The sequence below is a fragment of the Eurytemora carolleeae genome, unplaced genomic scaffold (genome assembly GCF_000591075.1).
Source record: "Eurytemora carolleeae unplaced genomic scaffold, Eaff_2.0 scaffold594, whole genome shotgun sequence".
NCBI lineage: Eukaryota > Metazoa > Arthropoda > Copepoda > Calanoida > Temoridae > Eurytemora > Eurytemora carolleeae.
This window is the reverse complement of record NW_019396661.1, coordinates 53,258-75,209: the sequence shown is the minus strand read 5'-3', so window position 1 is coordinate 75,209 and position 21,952 is coordinate 53,258. Positions and strand designations below refer to the sequence as shown.

The following is a 21,952-nucleotide window of genomic DNA, read 5'->3' as shown; positions in this document are numbered from 1 at the left end:
CTTTTTTTTTACAGAATGTTACACATCGCTATACTCTCACTCTAGTTTAAGTTTAATTAAGAGGATTAGTGAGAATACATTATCCTTGAATGTACATCAAGCGGAAGTAAAAGCGGAAGTATAGACTATTTTAGCCTCCTGTAGATAATGGGTTTTCAACATTGCAGAATAATTTAATATTTTGCATCATGTTCGGAACTATGCAGAGGCGCTTAATGTGTGGAAGACGAATTCGGTGTTCGATGTATCCCGATTTTGGCTTTTTATGCAATTTCTTGTTTAATATCTTTTCCTTCATGCTTGATCCATCTAAAATATAATTAAACACCAAATATAAAGATTTTACATAGGAATTTTTTTTAATACTTTGAATATACTAAAAGCAAAATCATATTTGGGCGATATTTCACATTATAATCAACTAAAATTGTGCAATTAAAAACAATTTTATAAATATCGAACAATTTTTTTCATGCAGTGAAGAATCTGTTCATAGTATTTATTCTAAATATTATAATTGCAACATGTATATTTCAAATTGAAAACAAGGAACTAAATATTTCTTGGTTTAAAACAAGGAACTATATACAGGAACGCACAACTCAGATACGCAAATTGTGTACTGTACACTGCGGGAGGAATGTAAACAAAGCCAGTGCCCCCATAGAAGTTGAAGGGAAAGGAATAAAGCTCTGATGTGATATTAGTCCAACAAAAAACAAGTTAGTATATCAATCGTTAGATCGAATACTTATTATTTTTGGCTTTCTGGTCTTAATATGAAAAATACGATAGCAATATATTTTTTCCCTCAAAAATGATGCGTTGCCCCTGAATGCTTTGTTTTGATCTCCTCCCACTGCAGCACACATATTTGACGCATGCGATATGGCGGTTCCTGGTCTATATACTTCTTTATGAATACATAGAGTAACAAAGTAAAAAGAAAGTACCAAATTGACAGAAAAACTGCTTAAACACGTAATTTTTAAAATTTTTCAATTTTCGTTTTAAAAAATATTCACGTAATTTAACCTCTTATCACAAACACACGACATGAAAACAACAAAGTCAAATCTCAATGTAAAAATGTAAAAATGTAAAAATGTAAAAATGTAAAAATGTAAAAATGTAAAAATGTAAAAATGTAAAGATGTAAAAATAACCAAAAAGTCTTATATTTAAGCTACAAGTACAAGTGTAAAAGGGCAGTTATATTATACTTGGTTCTTCAATAAACATGGGAATTCAGTGATGAATTCAATATCTTCTTTTTAAAATAATTTTTTTATTTAGTATAGTGATGCCTACTGAGAAAGCTATAATCTGTAAGAGTTTCGTCTGCTATGTTCACATTTTGTTTGTTTATGTTTTGACTGCATGCGGTTGTACTTAGTAAAACAAGAAAATTGCATAGAAACGGAGTAAACTTGTCCGTCTACACTGTTCATCTTAGGGAGACATTATAAACACATCTTTACAGTCTTTTTATGAAATAAACTCTAGCAGACATAATAATAATATGGCTTGTTAAATCAGGTATTACAATGCTAATTCATAACAAAGACGATATCGAATTCGTCACTGAATTCCCATGTTTTTTGGGACACCCTGTAGGTAAACCCTGTTTATTTTTACCTTGACCTGGAAAAGCCTAGACACGGTCCATCTAGTAACACTGGTCAGGAATTAATTCCAACCCTGATTTACAATCAATCTCTCATCTTAACTTTTATTGATTTATACCATGTGTAGGCTAGATACAGGGTTACCCATAAAGGATGATACAGAAGGGACAGGCAAGGAAAGTTAATTGCGGTTGCGTATACTCTGCGTACATATTGAAACCAGTTCTCTCTGGGCGGGATTTGTAAACAAAATGCATCAGTGTTCGTTTTGAATCCGAGGAGGATAAAAGCATTTAATTTTGAAAATTTTAATAATTCACATAACAGTTTCCTATGAACAGAATATTTCATAGATTATTTTTGTAAAAATTGATTCCATGTCACGGATCCGTCATGTGTTTACTTTTTCCGCCCAAAGACAGTACACTGCAGTAAAAAAATGCGTAACCCTATGAATTATCTTTCCTTACATTAGTACCTCGGTCCAATATGTTTTTTTGTTGACGTTAAAGGTTCCAAGGAACTGAATAAAAAAAAATTTTCTTTGAAAAATCATTATCAGGACTGCGAACGTAATTTAAAGTGTCCTTCCATGCAAAGACGACAATGCCCGATTTTCAACGGTACCCTTAAACGTTTTGTCACATCAAATTTTAATTAGAAAAGTGTATTTTTATTTACGTAAACTGTTTGTTTTTATTTTTGGTTTCACTGTCAAAATGACTTTTACGCATGTTTATGCTTATAAGAAACAATGGAGAATTTGATTATACATTTTTTTTCCATTTTCTCTCGAAAATAATTTTTTCAAAAATGTTTAACTATGGTTTTTGACCAGTTACCGAAAACTCTGGAATAGGAAGTCGACTTTTAAGGTCAAGTTATGGCTTTAAATAGGCCAATGAACATGAGACATAGCAAATTTGCAGTCTAAACAGACACATTTCACTTAATGAGTGATTTAATAACTTACTAGTAAAGCTTTTAACTTTGTAGCAACATCAAATGCACTTCAGTTTTGCTTTAACGTCGTCTTTCTATTCTACAGTTTTCTGGTTATCACTGTATAATACGTTTGAAGGACCCTAGATATATTTAAAGATCTTTAAAAACATTAAATTCGTCATCTTTGTGATGTAAAAAAGTCAAATTGTCAAAATATTGGTTTCGACGTTTGGAAGTTGTATGAGAGCCTCCTTACGCAGAGAAAGATTAACAACGCTGAAGAGGATTAATTTCTTTATTAAATGGTTTGTAATATTAATAACGCGTTGTAAATATTAAAATTATCTTTTTGTCCATGTACTTGCGTTTCTTTTGGTAAAATCACCCTGTTTGATAGTTAGACAACTTGTTTATGAAAGTAAATGTTTGTTTATTTACAATTAATTTCTCAGACAACCTCAATACAAGAAATATTTATTTCGTAGAAATCACAAAATATGTTTGTGTACTGCATTGTTTACATTTCTCCCATTCCTTGATCACAACTATTATTATTTAATCCCTATATCTTTGCAAAATGATGGTGTAAAACTTATATAATAATATATACGAATTCTGAATTTCATAATTATAATGGTTCATAATTAAGAATTTGAAGTAGCTGCAGTTATGAATTCCAAATTCCAATATACCATAGTATGTCGTGAGATATTTTCTTTAAGGATTTTTGCAACTGTAACAATGAAGGAGATCTCCAAATTTTTTCTTTACTTGTTCAACTTCATAGTTTTTTATTTATAAGGTAGAGGGGAGGACATTCACACGGCGGTGGGTTGGTGTTTCGAAAAATTTAGAAATGCTTAACAACTTTTTAATTAATTAAGCTACAGAGCTAAAATTTGTATATTTAAAACGACCTTGATAAATGGAGTTGATACTATGTGTCACATGTTAATATTTGTCGAAAATTAAAATTATTTTTGAACATTTTCCTACGTACTTTTAGAAAGTTTTAGAAATCCTCTCTTGCACCCTAACCATTCAAGGTAGAGGTCTTCTTTTTTTTAATGAACACTCCTTGAAAAGTTGGACTGGGAACACGTATCACACTCGCCTAGCTCAACTCTAAGGACGAAATCATAGGCGGGGAATGGGGGGTAAGGTTAAGATTTACATTCTTGAAATTATAATCCGACGGGTTTCCCTTGAAACAATCTCCTTACTAAATAAAAGTTTTACTCTAGACTAGAGCACAAAATTAGGTGAAGAATTAGAGCTTTCGTGGCATTGCACATAGAGTAAATCATTTAGCTTAGAGTTAGACACTGAGATATTCAAAATTAAAATTGTATTTCCTTTCAGCATCAGAGTATATGGATCACAGAGCTTTCAGGCAATGAGATTACAACTTCTTACACAGAGTTAATAAGTAACATTGAGCATTATTATTTTATTTTTAACAGAATTGCAAAAATATATATATGCTGAGTCAATCTCGTTGTATTTGTGTATTTTCATAATGTAAGGGCATTTTTTTGTAATATCAATTCAAGATGGACATGACCGTTTTGCTGCGACACCATTATCAATATTGTGGAAGATATTATTGTTTTTCTAGAAACGTGTTAAATTCTTACAATTTCCTCCTTTTTTTGTAGCAGCATATCAAAGTTATTCTTAATCAATTAAATCTATTCACACGGGCAGCCGTAGTACATTTGAATTTCCGATCCGGCTCAACCTTTCCGGTCCCAGTTTGTACTGCACCGCATGGCCATTTGGTTAATAAAGAAGACAATCAACAGAACTAGCCAGTGCAATAAGACTGACGCGGTCAGACTTTATGCTTTAAATAGGTTGAATTTACTTTTACTAAAGTGGCAGCGGTGCGTGTTTAAAATATCGTTTAAAACGAATGGTCTCTTGAAATTACGCCTACATTCCCTTTAAACAATATTATAATATTTCAGATGAGATGGCTGCGGCAATCAAGCCAGGATTGGGATCTATTCCCTCTTCAGAACAAAAATGTCCTCCAAACTTCACTTGCTCAGCAACGGAAAATAATCTTTTAAGAATTTGTAAAAAAAATCTTTTGTCAGTTAAAAGGAGTGTTATTAAAAAATAAAGGGAGTGTTATTGAAAAAATAAAGGGAGTAAAGGCTAAACCTGGATTGAATGAAGGACGAAAATGGATGAGAGAATCGAGTCAGGGAAGAAATCATCAGCATTGAAGTCTTTCATTGGAGACCCGAATGGGCGTCTCGTTGGAGACCCCTAGATTCTCGTTGGAGAATGGAGACCCCCAGATTTTCTTTATAGACCCCCATATTCTCGTTGGAGACCCCCAAATTTTCATTGGAGACCTCATTTTTTCGTTGGTGGCCCCATATTTTCAAAGAGAATCTGGGGGTATCCAACGAAATCATGGGGGTCTCCAATGAAAATCTGGGAGTTTCCAACGAAAATATAGGGGTCTCCAACGATAATCTGGGGATCTACACCAAAAATATGTGGGTCTTCAACGGAAATCTGGGGACTCCAATGCACATCTGGAGATTTCCAATGAGAATCTGGGGGTCTCAAACGAAAATTTGGGGTTTTCAAACGAAAATTATGAGGTCTCCAACGTAAACATGAGGCCTCCAATGAAAATTGGGGGTCATCAATGAAAATCTGGTGGTCTCCAACGAGAATCTGGTGGTCTCCAACGAGACGTTCTAGGGGGAATCCAATAAAAGGGGTGTAAAATAGTACTCCAATGATGATTATTTCCTCCAAGACTCATGAGAATTGAGAATCACCTTCTTTCATCCAGACTAAAAAATCTTCTAAATCAAATATAACAAATCCACGAAAAACTGGATTTAAAAATGCACAGAAAAAATTAAATAATTTAGGTTTTTGCCGCAATAGTTGAAAAAGATTGTTACCGTTTGTTTTCAACTCTGGTTTAGCCTTTTTACCCCTTTATTCTTCAGGAACACTCCTATTAAATTTTTAGACTTTATTGAAAAATTCTTTAAACTTTATCTTACAAATTTTAAAAAGCTTTAGAATTCTTTCAAATTTTCAATAAACAACACCCCTTGTACTTTCTTTTATATTTTTGTCCTTTCAAATAGTTTTCAATTCAATTTAGGAGAAAATGGAGAATAAAATATCTGGAATTGACAGGCTTTAATAATCAAAAAACATTTTCGTTTTCCAAATCAAGATTTTCTTTTAAAAAGTAAGAATAGATTTATTAGGCATTGTTTTGATACTCAGATTCTTACCTTTAAACTCATTTTTGGATATTAACTTTTGAGGTTAAATTAATATGGCAAGCTAATTTTGTTTTCAAAATATGTTAAAATGAGTATTATTTTACAGACAGAGTTTTGTCAAAATCCAAAAACAATTTGTTTTTCTGCATAAGAAATAAGTCATTATCTAAAATCTAAAAATATCGAAATTCTGCGAACTTAAAATTTTGTATTCTAAAAAAGACAAGATATTTTTGAGGAAATATTTTCAGTCCTTCTAAAAGATTATTTTGTGTAGCCCTCTCTCACCTGTACAGAGGATATGCACATATCCGCCATAATCCTTCTCATTCTAGGAACATACAGATATTTCAAGTTTTTTTACATTAATAAAACCCAAGTGAGAACCAGAAAGCTGTAGCGTGATTTTTCCCCCCTTTTGTGATTTTGCAATGGTTGCAACTAAATGTTCAGAGCTGGGAATTTCTGTTTTGGATTCTCATAATCCCGATTACTTAATCTCGATTATCGAATAAATTAACTAAAGATCAAGAGCAAGCATTGATCTTGATATCCACAATACAATAGTTCCCAGTTAAGGCATTTTGATGAAAATGGTTCAGTTACAAATGACCAAATCTTTGTTTTTCATAATCATAACCAATCATAATCAGATCATGTTTGAATAAGATGTCAATTATTCTCTTTTAAAATCTAATTATTTCAAATGGTAGTTTTTCATACTGTTGTAGGCGATAATATCAATATAATGAAGACAACATTTTTATTTATAAGGTTTTAATTGTTAACAAGCTTTTTTCGAATTAGAAGTTTACAAGCAATTAAAGAGAAGCTTTTTTCAATGTTTTTTTGTGTATTTATTCTGTTTAAAAGCTTGATATAGATAAAAATTAAAATCGAAAGTCGTCTGACATAATCGCTTATTATCATAGCAAAAATTACTTGCACATATATACAGCAAATGAAGGGAAGGGAAATTGATAGAATTACTTGAAGGGTCATCTAAAATTCCAGCGACAGAGTGTTTTTTTATAGATAAATAAATAAACATAGATAGCTTATGTACGCAAATCACCAAGAATTGTACAGTCCGCGAACTCATACTTCTAGGGGTCAAAGTGTACTTCAATGATAAGCGGGGTAGTTTGGTGTTTTAATGGATTTCATAATAGAGTGAAAATAACTCCGGGAATGGAACTATTTGAACAACAATATTTCACTGAGCAATATATCATATTGACGAGAACTGAAGAAGGACATGAGAAGGACTAAACTAACTTAAATTTCTCTCTACAGAACTCATGCACACCACAAGTACTCAATGACATAAGAACAGCCAATGTTCACAACCAACCTAGTTAATCTATATAATAGGAATATCTTTAAAACATTTCAAGATGAAAAATGTCGTCTTATGCGCAATCTATCTTTATCTATGGTGTTTCTTAGTACATAATTTTCAAATATTTTTTTTATTTATATTTTTGTCTATTATGGGATAATTATAATATATACAATTAAGAAATTGTATGAATGAAAAAATACTAATAAATGGATACTGTACTGTAGGAGGATCAGGGGTTTTCATGAACTTTCTCTTTGTTCTCATAATAACAATCAAACGACCGCTAGAGAGGTAGTTTTATTCTTATTTTAACTTTCTCACCATTTAACGAAATCCACATTTACAAGTGATAAACTCATAAACTTTTGTTTACAATTAAAATAAAAGCCCTACCCTCCCCCCCTTGGGTGGCCCCCTAATTTTTCACATTATTTTTGTCCGTGGGAGGATGGGGGGGGGGTCTATTTGTCCGTACGTGAGAGGGGGGGTGATGTGTCTGTTTGTCCGTGGGAGAGGGGGGTCTGTTTGTACGTGGGAGGAGGGGGGTCTATTTGTCCACCAATCTAAAGTAAGTCTGGAAGGAATTTTACCGAGAAAGGTCTTAAAGAGATCTATAGCTGTAAAATATAAAAGATAAATGTTAGTTCTAAATTATTTTCTATTCTTCAATGTCTTAAGTAAACATTGAATGTTGGTAAACATCTAGAAGACGGATTGATGAAAATCAATTAAAAATGTTTTGAAAACTGAAGTTGGGTCTGTAAAACTTTAGAGTGTGAAGACGACATTTCAGAGATCTCATGTGTATTTTAGGTTGATTATAAGCAAAATAGTTGTACTGCAGTAGCTTTATTATACTCAACAGGTCTGTGTCATTGCACAATTGTCGTGTTTCATGGAGGCTTGATATCGCGGATCTTCGATATTTTAAGCTTTGAATTATGCTTTTAGATTACAAAAGCCAAAGTTTAAACTGTTTAAAATGTTTGAACCATATCTTTTTGAGAAAGTCTACAACGTTTGGTCTCGGTACCCAGTGCCCCCCTGTGAGGCTGTGAGTTGTGACAACGTTCAATTCATACAAATTTGTGTTTTTGCCAAAAATTAATGTTCTCTATAACGAATCTGTTGTGCCCTTCCTTTGTTAACTACAGTTAAACCCTGAATATTAAATACATCGAAAGAATTCATCAAATGTCGTATTCTTCACTTTCTGATAATAGAATGCTGCAGAAATTTAACTTTTAAATTAGATGATTATTTGAAGCTCTTTAAAACTGTTCCCGCATATTCATGGCTATTTATTTATTTTTGCAAATACTGAGATTTACGTAAAATAGTATAAAACCCATTGAAAAATTGTCAAGACGAGATTTGATAAATTCTTTCGATGTATGGCTCATTTAGGGTTTAACTGTATAAAATAATTTTAATAGTTTCCATTTATTATCCCATCTCCTAGTAATTCGCACTCTACAGAGTTACCCACTGCACAAAGGATGAGACTGTAAAGACGACCTCAAACTTTAATAGTATGACTTTCCCAAGCTTGAAAAAAAGTCCTCTTCTTCTTCAGTCTTTTAATGCAGATTATTTAATGATTGGGCAAAGAAAGTAACAAGTTTACAGTGCAGGGAATCATGAACATAAGTAAACAGTGTCCGAATTTAATGAACTTGAGCCGTGTCTCAAATCTGCCAAAAACCGGTTTCAATTGACCGCCGGCTTAAATCTTCAAAAATTGAAAACAATGTTAAGTGGAACCATATTTGCGCCGCGGCTTAAATTTAAACCGATGCTCAAATTCTTTATATTCGGCCCCAGGCAGTATAAATTTGGTACAGTCTCATTCTTTGTTGATAGCCTTGTGCTAGGTTCCAATTATTCTGCTTTGAAGTGTACTTGAGCTTAAAGTAAAACTTTCACATAGATATTTCATTAAAATATTCCTTGTCATTGAAAATTCACAAAAATCAAATTTTATTAACAGTCTAATTTTTTCCAGAAACCCTTTTCTTTCATAAGATGTTCGTTGTTAATATCATTAGACGGTGAACAGATCATAACTCTGTTTTAATATTATTTAAGATAAAAGGAAAACTTTTAGACATTGTTTTGATGTCGATTCGATGTTTCTGAAATTTAATGCTCGTCCTAAGGGATACAAAGGTTGCACGCTCTCAAGCAAAAATTCATGAGAATTTTGCCAACTTCTTCTTAAGAACGAAATCTGAAAACAAAAACTGAATAGTCTAGGGCTACAAAAAAAGCATAAGCTAGTTGGAGATGAGGTAAATTCAAATTCCAAGGCGTTGCGACAGTTTAAATTCAACCCAGTTTTGAAAAATGATGCAGTTTTTAATAGCAGTCTGGATCTATATGCGTCGTGGCCCCTTAAAAGTTTATGCACTTTGGAGAAAACAAAAAATACTGCCAACCAGTGTACAGTAGGTTATGCCTCATACCTTTCTCAAGAAAAGAAATTATACAGGGTGTCCCAAAACAAACGATCTTGAAGACATTGTAATACTTACCATGGTTCAATTTTCAAAAAAGTATTAATCGTTTGAAGTTTGTCATTTTGGCCCTGGTTGAGTTCATGAATTCAAATTACTCCAATTTTAAACATATTATGGAATTTAATTAGGGTCTGAAAAACATGCTAATCTTCTAAACAAATCACAGCTTTGCCTGAATTAGAACTAAGAAATGGTGGCTATTTGAATACTCTATCTATGGTGGCAGAAGGGCGGATCCTAATACTTCCTTAATGTTTGTGCTACAAACCACTAATTGGTATCAATTTTAAAATTTACAATTTAAAGTGGTGAGTGCTACACTGTCTTAAAGATCGTTATTTTGAGATACCCCGCAAAGTTTGAGATTTTACTAAAATTTCAGATTTTCTTTTTTTTTATTATCACAGGATCTAATTACTGGTTCCCCCCCCCTTTTTATTACGACTTTTTTAAAATCTAATTTTATCAAAATTCTATAAATCATTAGATGATAGCAACTGCAAATATTTTTACATCTCTTTTTTTCTAGATCTCCATTTTCTTCCTGTTGTTTTTGCATCATCCATTATTTTGATAAAGAAAACAAAATATTGCAATTGCCGATTTTGCCGATTTTGAACTCTGTATAGTGTTTGATCACTTAAAGTGAATATTTTTCTGAACTCTGTATAGTGTTTGATCACTAAAAATAAACATTTTTCTGAACTCTGGATAGTGTTTGATCACTTAGAATAAATATTTTTTCTGAACTCTGTATAGTGATTGATCACTAAAAATGAATATTTTTCTGAACTCTTTATAGTGTTTCATCACTAAAAATGAATATTTTTCTGAACTCTGGATAGTGTTCGAGCACTAAAAATGAATATTTTTCTGAACTCTGGATAGTGTTTGATCACTAAAAATGAATATTTTTCTGAACTCTGGATAGTGTTTGATCACTAAAAATGAATATTTTCTGAACTCTGTATAGTGTTTGATCACTAAAAATGATTATTTTTCTGAACTCTGGATAGTGTTTGATCACTAAAAATGAATATTTTTCTGAACTCTGGATAGTGTTTGATCACTAAGAATGAATATTTTTTTCTGAACTCTGGATAGTGATTGATCACTAAATGACTATAATTTCAGGTGGAGCCAGGGTCTGATTATTCATCAAGCGTTTATTGACTGTGCTAGAGCATCTATTCTTCTACCCATGGGTATATACTAACTATATATGCATATACATATATATACGAACTATGTATATATACATATATGAATAGCGAGATCTTGAATATAATAAAGCATTTTTTTGGTAATCTCATTTGAAAAATATGTATAAAATATTAAATTTTTATTTTTGATGGGCAATCTGATGGACCCTTCAAAAGAAGTTAAACTTTTTTTCCCTCAAAATAAGGTGAGTAGACATACAAAAGTGCGGGGATGTATTATTTCTATCACACCATAAAATCTTAAACAGATCATATGATAATAGTTTTTGGAGAAAATGCGCAAAATTAAATTCAGAAAATCCGCAATCAACATACTTTCATGAAAACATTCTTTTATGTGATTATTCCCGTTATTCTGATTCAGACATTCTTAACTATCTCAGAAATACATACCACAAAAACAATTTAGAAAGAATAAAAATCATTAAAATAAATTTTTCAAAAACAAAATTGCACAGTTTCTAAATTTAATATCGCGCATTTTTCCAAAAATATTCATCTGAGCTGAAAACTTTTGAATGGTGGATATCGAGATTAATGCTTGATCCTTTCTTTATCTTAATATCAAGACTAACCTAATCTTGTACTTGTATCCTGAAAAGTGTATAAAATTCAACCAATCAGAGTCGCGTATATGAAGCCGATAAATTTTAAATTTTGCCCGACATTCAAGATTAATTCAGAAACGGGAGGGACTCTCTTATTTTAAAAAAAACAGGTTTCTGATTTTAGTATACTTTATCCAAGAAAGAATGGATTAAGAAGAAAATCAAAAGTGTGTCCATTAGATATTCAGATTAAGTAATCCGGATTAAGGATATATTTTAAGGTGTTATAGAAATAATATATGCCCATACTCATGTTTTTCTACTTATCCAATTTTAAGAAAAAAATTGTGTGGCGGAATTTTTTTAAAGGGTTTATCAATCATATTGCCTATAAGAAAAAATTCAAAAATTTCATACTTTTATTGTCAAAAATGAGATTACCAAAACAAAAATTCTTTATTATATTCAAGATCTCGCTATTCACCCTATTTTTTTTTACTCACCCTGTTTATATATATAACCTCTTTTCTTTTCAACTTCTCTCTCTTTAACCATACATATTTATTTGACTTTTCGTTAACTTCCATTTAACTTCATTCGAATTGTCTTTCCCTTCCCTTTAACTTCATTTGACTCTGGGTTTAAATCCCTTTAACTTTATTTCACTTCTTTTTAACTGCCATTTAATAACTTTATACTTCCTTTACTTTTTGAAACTTAAATTTCACTTCTCTTTAACAACACTACAACTTTCTATCAACTTCTCTTTAACAACACTACAACTTCCTATCAACTTCTCTTTAACAACACTACAACTTCTCACTTCCCAACAACTTCTCTTTTACTTGGTCAACTTTACTTTTCCATCCCTTAACCTTACTTTTAACTTACCTGGCACTTCCATTTAGCTTCCCTATAAGGGCTCTTTTTACACTGCTTTAACAACAATGAGATTTCCACCAACTTCCCTTAAACTTGTTTTAACTTTCCTTTTACTTTCCTTTAACTTCTGTTTAATTACTCCGTTGCAATATTTTATCTTCATTTAAATATTTTAAACTTATCTTTAACTTTCTTTTAAATTCCCTTTAACTTTCCTTAAACTTTTCTTTTACTTCTTTTTAATTTCTACTTTGCAATGCTTTATCTGCACTTAAATATTTAAAACTTACCTTTAACTTTTCTTCAACTTTGCTTTAACTTTCCTTTAACATTTCTTTAACTTTCCTTTAACTTTCCTTTTACTTACCTTTAACTCTCCTTTAACTCTCCTTTAACTTCCTTTTACTTCCCTTTAACTTCCTTTTACTTCCCTTTAACTTTCCTTTAACTTTCCATTACCTTTCCTTTAACTTCCCTTTAACTTCCCCTAACTTCCCTTTAACTTCCCTTTAACTTCCCATTTATTTTTATTTTTTCTTTAACTTTCCTTAATGTAAGGGAATTAATATGTGACACATTAAGACAACTATGAACGTATAGTTTACTTTTAATAACTGTCGTTACTAACCTTGTCCTGGCCAGACACATATCCATCTTTAGTATATAGGGTTGTTCTATGTATTTTTAGCAATAAATCTTTACTTCCCACAATGGATGAAACTGAACAGGCGAACCAAAATGAATTCCGTACAGTCGTCTCCGAAGTCTCATCCTTTGTTGGTAACCCTGTATATAAGTTGACAACTGATTTTGTTTATCCTCTCAACCTATTTGTACCTACGTATATATATATAATTATAGTAAACATTTACAACTATTATCTTAGCGCGGAGTATATTTGAGTGTACACCCATAACAAAATGTTCTCTGGTAGAAACTACATTTCTTCTTCTAGTAACAGTATCTACGGTAACTTTTTATATCACACTTTTATTCCAAGTTCAAACTCATTTTCTATTTTTCTATTTTTTATATTTACGCTTTTATATTGTTCCATTTAAAAAATTACGACATTTATTTTATGCAAACTTTTTTAACATGACCATTTATTTATATTGATATTTTATTATAATTTACATAATAGCATTTTTATTTTTATTCCAAAAAGACAACTAACCTTCTTTCTATGTGATTTCTATTCACTGTTGAAAAGTTAATGTTTCTCTAAGAATAATCTGTAAGAAGTTTTTGTAATAACCAATAAAAACTTTTTCTCAATTCCGCTGAAAGATTTCTTCTTCCGGGTTTTATAAAATGACCTTATCAGAAATTTATCGGAATTGATCAGAATTCAACAGAATTTATTAGAAACTATCAGAATTTATCAGAATTGATCAGAACTTATCAGAATTCAAAGAATTACCTTGTAATTACAAGTACAATGAATTACCTTGTAACTACAAATACAAAGAATTACCTTGTTACTACAAATACAAAGAATTACCTTGTTATTACAAATACGAAGAATTACCTTGTTATTACAAATACAAAGAATTACCTTGTAATTACAAATACAAAGAATTACCTTGTAACTACAAATACAAAGAATTACCTTGTTTTTACAAATACGAAGAATTACCTTGTTATTACAAATACGAAAAATTACCTTGTTATTACAAATACGAAGAATTACCTTGTTATTACAAATACGAAAAATTACCTTGTTATTACAAATACGAAGAATTACCTTGTTACTACAAATACAAAGAATTACCTTGTTATTACAAATACGAAGAATTACCTTGTTATTACAAATACAAAGAATTACAAAGAATTAAGAAGTAGACTATGATACTTTTTCTGGGTATTGATATTGTCGTGTTATAAAATAGACTTTTTTCTGTCAATGTTCTTCTTTAATTTTAGTCGGTCAGTGCAACTTTTTAAGGAGACCACAAATGAAAATTATATATTATTAGAGGAAATATATGGCTATCTTTCTCATTGATGTTTAGTTTTTAATTCTATCATTGTGAATCAGGCGTGCTACTTCTAGGGGGGGGGGGTCTCATTCAAACAACGTTAACAGTCCCTTTAATAGGTATTTTTAAATTTAGGTAAACTTGCTCACAGTTGTCCTTAATGATGCCCCTGTGGTTCCCGAGGTATTATATATTTCTTCAACTACAGAACGCTTGGCGCCACTTTTTTCTTGACGAAAGGAATTGAACACTCGCCAATAAACTTAATCAGTTCATCTTTAATAACATTAAAAAGTTTACAACATCAGGTTGCAAATATTTAAGAGTTAGAGAGTATTCATTTCCTTTCTGTTTGTGTCTAACAATGTTATTTCCTTTAGTACAAAATTAAAAATAAGAAAAAACAAAAATATCACCAAATTATCCTTTTTGTCATTTAATCCAATAATGCTTATAAAAGACTGTATAGACAACAAACAAGCAATATGATATTCATATCTTTTTATAAAAAGGTACTTTGGAAAATCTATAAGTATACATTGTACACAATTATAATAACAATCTAGTACATATTTACAAGTGAAGATATACAGAGATATTGTGAAGATACACGTACTGTCAATTTGAAAAAAAAAACTAAAGAAGCTTTTTAAGAATCTTCAAATATAGTGAAAATACGTCACCAAAAAGTTAAAGCTTATTCAAAGAGTAAAAAGTTAATGTAAAAAGTTGATCATTTTTCCAGATTTACAAGATACTGTCTTTGAAAGTTGTAAGAAAACTGCACATTTTATGAGAAACTTTGTGGGAAAACAAATTTCATGAAATGTAAAAAGAACGCTGTTAATTTTTCTGAATAGTTAATCTTATCCCTGCCACACCGTGTCAAGATTTTAAATCAATAAAACCTTGAGTATTATTGATCGGCAAAAAGGTTGAAAGGTTCCCTTTGTGTATCGGACATGTCTTATTTCTAATCGATATTTGAAATGACAAGAAATCTAGTTCCTTCAACCCTTAAACAGGGGCTAAGTAGATAATCTAGTTCCTTTAACCCTTAAACAGGGGCTAAGTAGATAATCTAGTCCCTTTAACCCTTAAACAGGGGCTAAGTAGATAATCTAGTCCCTTTAACACTTAAACTGGGGCTAATTGTAGATAATCTAGTCCCTTTAACCCTTAAACAGGGGCTAAGTAGATAATCTAGTCCCTTTAACCCTTAAACAGGGGCTAAGTAGATAATCTAGTTCCTTTAACCCTTAAACAGGGACCAAGTAGATAATCTAGTTCCTTTAACCCTTAAACAGGGGCTAAGTAGATAATCTAGTTCCTTTAACCCTTAAGCAGGGGCTAAGTAGATAATCTAGTTCCTTTAACCATTAAACAGGGGCTAAGTAGATAATCTAGTCCCTTTAACTCTTAAACTGGGGCTAAGTAGATAATCTAGTTCCTTTGCAAAGAAGAAGAAATCATTGTTTACGCCTGAGTGTTCTGGCAAATATTTGTAAAACATTTTTCCAGAGCTGAAAAAATAATTTTTAAGACTCTTTATTTTTAGCATATATTTATTGAGCTCTACCTGTACCCTACACATGCTTCAAACAACGTTCGAAAATATCTAAAAAAACACTTTTATATCAAAGTTTTAATTTAAGACACCCTGTATGTAATGTTATTTAAAAGCCTCTCCTAGCTCTACTCACAAATTGAACTGTCAAACTCAATTCGGTTTCCCGATATTTTGAAAGGGAAATGTGTCTATAAAGTATATATGGTTATTTAACCCTATCCAGGCTGGTGTCTGGTTTACCAAAATAGTCTAAACCCCCTCCTCCCCTCTATTTCATTAGTGTGATACAAATCTATAACATTTGATAAACTTTTGGAAATTTCAAGTTATTAAGCAAAAATTGTGCAAAAACAAAAAGTTCGCGAAGTATGATAAATTATACATGTTTGAAAAGCAAAAAACTATTCAAATTTCTTCGCAAAAATTGTGCAATCTGCTTCCTTTTGTTAAAAGCTTTTTATAGAGCTATATAAAGTCGTCAAAATCCAAAGACCGGAAGTAGGTCTAAATATAGATTTAGCCGGATAAAGGTAAAAGTAAAATAAGGCAATCAGGCAGTATGCCTGAGGACTCAGGCAATTATTATAAAAGACCCGCTTTGAGCCTAAAGTTAGGAGCATGTGTTAGTTAGAAAGGTCGAAACATTTGAACAGCCTCAGTTTAATATTCAAAAAAATTGTCAAGGGGAGGGGGTCCTAGGGACCCCCCCTTGGCCGGTATAGGGTTAAGTGTTAAGGTTAAGTGTAAACAAAAATTAAACTGTCTTAAAAATTAATATCTATAATATTCTAGTATTTATTATTAGTTAAGTGGACGGCGTTGCCCGTAATATTTGCCAAACTTTCTTTAAACGTTGTTTCAGTGTATTTTTGGCGGTTTGCGTCTCGAATAAAATATCATGTATAAAAAGTAGTAATCTCTGTTTGTTTGTTTATTTTTATGTCAGTTCATAACTAATGAACCCCTGGACCGCTTTGCCTCAAATTTTGACTGGGAAACTCGGGAGAATCATGGAAAGTTCTTAGCTTGGTTTTGAGATTCTAAGTAATGAGTGGGCCGACTTTTTTTCAGGGAAACATAGCTGATATCGTAATTTAAGACTATTGCGTGGACAATTGACGGGAGTAACTTGAGTTACCTGGGCAACGCTACGTAGTGATCGGACCCAATTTTTTAACCCTATCTCCGCTGGGGTACTTGAAAACCAGGATACGCTGGGGGGGGGTCAATTTGACCCCCCCCTCTAAATCCCATGTTTTATGTCCAAATAAGACAAATGATACATCATTAGAAAACTCTTGTGCTCTACTTTTAGAATCTGCAAAAAAATTTGCAAATTTGCGAAAATTGAATTTTTTATCGCAAAATCCAGTTTTATAGTAAAAATGTTTGCAAAAAAAAATTTGTCCAAAAAATGACAAATTATACATTTTTGAAAAGCCCTTGACCATGCCATTTCAAATATGCAAAAATTTTTGCAAAATTTTAAATAACCTGATTTTTAATCAAGAAAAACTAAAAATGTGCAAATTTCCTTTGACAGAATTTTTGCAAAAAATTTGCAATTTTTTTTTCGCAAAACTTGTGCAATCCGTTTCCTTATGTCATAGGCTTTCCAAAAAGCTAAATTTTATCAAAATCTGACAAGTGAAAGTGGGTCAAAACAAAGATTTAGTTTGCTACAGGCAAAAGCAGTCATTCAGGCAGTGTGCCTGAGGACTCAGGCAGTTAGTATTAAAGCCCGGTTTTAGGCCTAAAGGGAGGGCTTTGGGTATGTAAGAAAAGTCAGAAAATTTCAACAGCCTCAGACCAATACTTTTAGAGTTATGTAAAAAAAACTACAGGGGGGGGGTCAAATTGACCCCCCCCCAGCGGGAATAGGGTTAAGGGCAACTCACGACCTCTGGAATGGTTTATAAATTATGGCTATGTCTTGTATTTGTTTTGATATAGTTTAATTGAAGGTCTCGGTTTTCCTAATTTTAATTTTCACAAAAGTAATTTTAAGAAAATTATTCTATTTCTTCTTATTGTTTAATATCCCTGAAATATTATGTTTGATAAATGTTGAACTATAAATCAAATCTGTAGAATCATTATATCCTAACCCTAGTTAATTAATGTTTACAATCCATTATTTGGTGGATTTGAACAAGATTATGTTGAAATTGACCCTAGTTAATATTGTAATTATTATTTTCACGAAAACTTCAAGAGCAGGTCCTTATTTTATTTAGTTGTCCCAAAGGACGTTAAGATACTTTAAATCCATTGTCCCAAAGGACGTTAAGATACTTTAAATCCATTGTCCCAAAAGACGTCAAGATACTTTAAATCCATTGTCCCAAAGGACGTCAAGATACTTTAAGTTCATTGTCCCAAAGGACGTCAAGATACTTTAAGTTTATTGTCCCAAAGGACGTTAAGATACTTTAAATCCATTGTCCCAAAGGACGTTAAGATACTTTAAGTTTATTGTCCCAAAGGACGTCAAGATACTTTAAGTTTATTGTCCCAAAGGACGTCAAGATACTTAAAGTTTATTGTCCCAAAGGACGTCAAGATACTTTAAGTTTATTGTCGCAAAGGACGTCAAGATACTTTAAGTTTATTGTCCCAAAGGACGTCAAGATACTTTAAGTTTATTGTCCCAAAGGAGGTCAAGATACTTTAAATCCATTGTCCCAAAGGACGTCAAGATACTTTAAATCCATTGTCCCAAAGGACGTCAAGATACTTTAAGTTTATTGTCCTAAAGGTATCAGAATGTTCCACGACGATATCTTAATCTTATTCGTTGTTTTATATAAATGTAAGGTCATTTGAAATTAAGTCTGGAGTCCCTTGATAGAAAACCTGTGTCTGCCCACATCTTGTATAGTCCCTAAGGTGCAAACACTAGGAGCGATCAAATAGATTATCAAGTACAATAGGTGGCAACAGTGAAATGGACCAATTATACACGACGTCACAAGTGTCAAATATAACAAGGAAAACGACTTTTTCTCACAAGTTTTCCAAGATTAAATAAAAAAGTATAAAAAAAAGAAAATAAAGAACACATACAATTGAACTTATTTCACTGTAAGATGAGTACTTTAAACTGAAATTATCACTATTATTAATAATTTTCTCTGACACAAAAACCAAGTTGACACTTGTGGTAACGTTAGAATACAGCCGTACTGAGAGTGTACAAAATCTACGTTGACATCTCGTGTACTAGAATCTATTTGGGAGCGATGAAACCCCCCCGTCTCATAAAATTAAAAACATTTTTGAAATTGATTATCATATATTTTCATATAACCTATACTATTGCAACCTGAAAGTGTAAACCTTTGATATATTTCAAACTTTGACTGTTTGATTTAGAAAATTAATAGTTTTACATCCTCTGCTTCTTTTTTATTTTGTAACTCCCGTTCCGCATTCCCCTCACGCTGAACTAGACAATGGACAGCAGAATATTGTCAAATTTACACAACAACACTGGTTCGACTTTGTTACTTCGTAGCTGCTCTAGCTTTAATTGTATATGCATAAGTATGAGAAAATAAAATCAATTGTATATATGCTAAAATTTCAAAACAGTTTTGTTCTTTTCGAAAGAGTTAAAATTAAAAATATTTCAATTTAATATGCAGAAAACTTCAGTTTATCATACTCTTTATTTTTTTGCCACCCCAGCCTTTTTTTTATAGTTCGCTTTTAACATTGTATGTAATGGTTTTGAAAACTTTATCTATTTCTTCATCTGTTTTTATTCAAAGATTCACTTTAAGTTTAATTGTGTTTACAAAGTTACATTAAAAGTGAGATGAGACAATCCATACAAACTGCCAAAACTGAAAAGTTTAAGCCAACGTAAACCAAAATAAGTTCTTTTATGCAAAAAAATCTGTTGTAAATCGTTAATCAATAGAATTAACTAATGACTGTCTTTTGTGTGGAGTAGAGAGGCAAGGACTTGGAAGGGTCGGGATGAGTAAAAAAGGTTAATTTGAAGCTGAGCAATAACATGAAATTACTTTTTTAAGAGACTATTCTGTTAACCTTCAAAACTTCCCTAGCGTTTACGGAACCTCTGTAGGCCTAGAGCTGGGCATAGTTTTTTTGGATGAACAAATTTTTTTTTGTGAAAAAGGGCGTTGTTTATTAAAAAACCTTAACGATGGATGAAAAAAAGGATCGTTTAGAGAAATGAAAAAATTATAGTTTTTAAACACTAACGAAAAAAAAATGTTAAATTGTTTGAACGAACTTGAAGAATGTTAGTTTATTTACTGAACGAGCAAAGTTTCCCTAAGATTCTGATTCTGAACAAACGATTTATTGAACAAACAATTTTACTAAACAACAAACCATTTTACTGAACTAATATTGCTGAACGATCGTTCAGTGAGAAAACGAAGAAAATGAATGGAAAGTGAACAATTATTTGAGAAAAAACGAAATCATTTTTTTGAACGATTGAAAAAAAGAACGAAATGAGTCCTTCACGAAGATGAACAAACAAAATAAAAAAAGTTGAACGTTCTCATCTCCATGAGGCCTGCATTATCATCCTGTAAGATACAGATTTTAATTACGAAAAAAACCATACGATACTATAAACGAGCATTATTGTTCATATTTAATAACTAAGACAGTCAAAGATTTAAATATCAAAGTTTACACCATCATGTTTTACAAATTTTGGGATTAGAAACTTGAGATTTTCACACAACATCATTCGCTTCATCGTAAGTTTTCAAAAACTTCATGAACGGCCATTTACCCCAACTCTAAATTGATTGTGCAGTGTGTACCATTCATATAGTTAGTTAAGCCTGTCTTCTATTTTTCATTCTTAAGCCCCTGCAATTACTCAACTTTATTATACTTGTCTAAAATAAGAAATGATAGAATGAAAATATAAAATAAGGATTATTATTCTTATAACAATGTTTTTAGTTCCAGACATTTTATTTTTCCAAGAAGAAGATATTATTTCTGAGCATTATTTTTACCAAACAGGCTTTCTTTTTTTTTTTTTTACAAATTGGGAATTTTTATTTTACCATAAGATCTTTTTATTTCTCTATTCCATACATACTAAAAATAGGTTTACTGTTTAAAAAAAATATGTACTCACTACCTCCATTAATTTAGATTAACGATGGTGTTTGTCTAAGTATACATAAAATTGACAATATTCAAGAAAAAACATTAAAGTGAATAATTGATGGAACTCTTTTATTGAATGTGAACTTTAAAAAGTGACCTATAATATGATGTATATAGATGGTATAAACTATTGTTAACACAAATTCAAAATATAAGGAAGACGATTTTACCGACTCAAATGCCGTCGACTATTCTCAAGACGTGTGTATTTATTTCCGCCATGAAGCGCCCATGTGTGTCACCCTCGCCCCTTTGTCCCCCCTCACCCCTCTACACATCCCAGCCCTCAGTCAGGTTAGGAGAGTTGAGCTGGTAACAGCTCCGACACAGGGAGCCTCTTGACTCCTTTATGATGATGACGCAGATACTCAGTTAACAGCAGACGTGCTTACCCGAAGGGTTCCTAGTTTATCATGCATTCCGCTTCCAGAGACAACATAATCGCTCTAATCCAGCATGATAAAGGCGCGATCTCTGCCTACTAGGTCGGATAAGCCCTGTTGTTCCAGTTCCTGTTGATCTGCTCCACCAACATGAAGCTCTACATCACTCCTATGAAGTACCCACAAATATTCATCATTAATTCCTTTGTTAATTTCTAAACCAACCAATTTTAACCCAGTCTTGGGAAAATATTTCAAAACTTTCGTTTTTTTTTTAAAATAAATGTTAGAAATATCCATGTTTAGATCTCTTTATTTTACTATAGTGACTTTTAAAGTCAACAACGATATAGTTCAATAAAATAATTTATGGTGGAACCATGTGACGTGTCGTAATTTAAAAAGGGCAGTAAGCGTAATTCTAAGTAACCCTCCATGTCCTCCATGCAAAGGTGCCATTGCCCAATTAACACCGGCGGTGGTACCATC

General features: G+C 31.8%; 1 protein-coding gene across 2 annotated transcripts in view; it reads left to right on the top strand.

Annotated features, from left to right (window-relative positions):
- Positions 1-4,524: 4,524 nt before the first annotated feature.
- Positions 4,525-21,952, top strand: part of LOC111707050 (uncharacterized) — a 38,189-nt gene continuing 20,761 nt past the window's right edge. The window contains exons 1-6 of one of the 2 annotated variants that reach the window (XM_023480047.1): positions 4,525-4,632; positions 6,120-6,177; positions 7,412-7,478; positions 10,841-10,911; positions 13,246-13,328; positions 14,477-14,524. In XM_023480047.1, coding sequence (XP_023335815.1) covers positions 4,549-4,632; positions 6,120-6,177; positions 7,412-7,478; positions 10,841-10,911; positions 13,246-13,328; positions 14,477-14,524 — 411 coding nt within the window. In that variant the 5' untranslated portion in view covers positions 4,525-4,548. The remainder of the gene's footprint in view (positions 4,633-6,119; positions 6,178-7,411; positions 7,479-10,840; positions 10,912-13,245; positions 13,329-14,476; positions 14,525-21,952) is intronic. The other variant, XM_023480048.1, reaches the window with a different exon arrangement.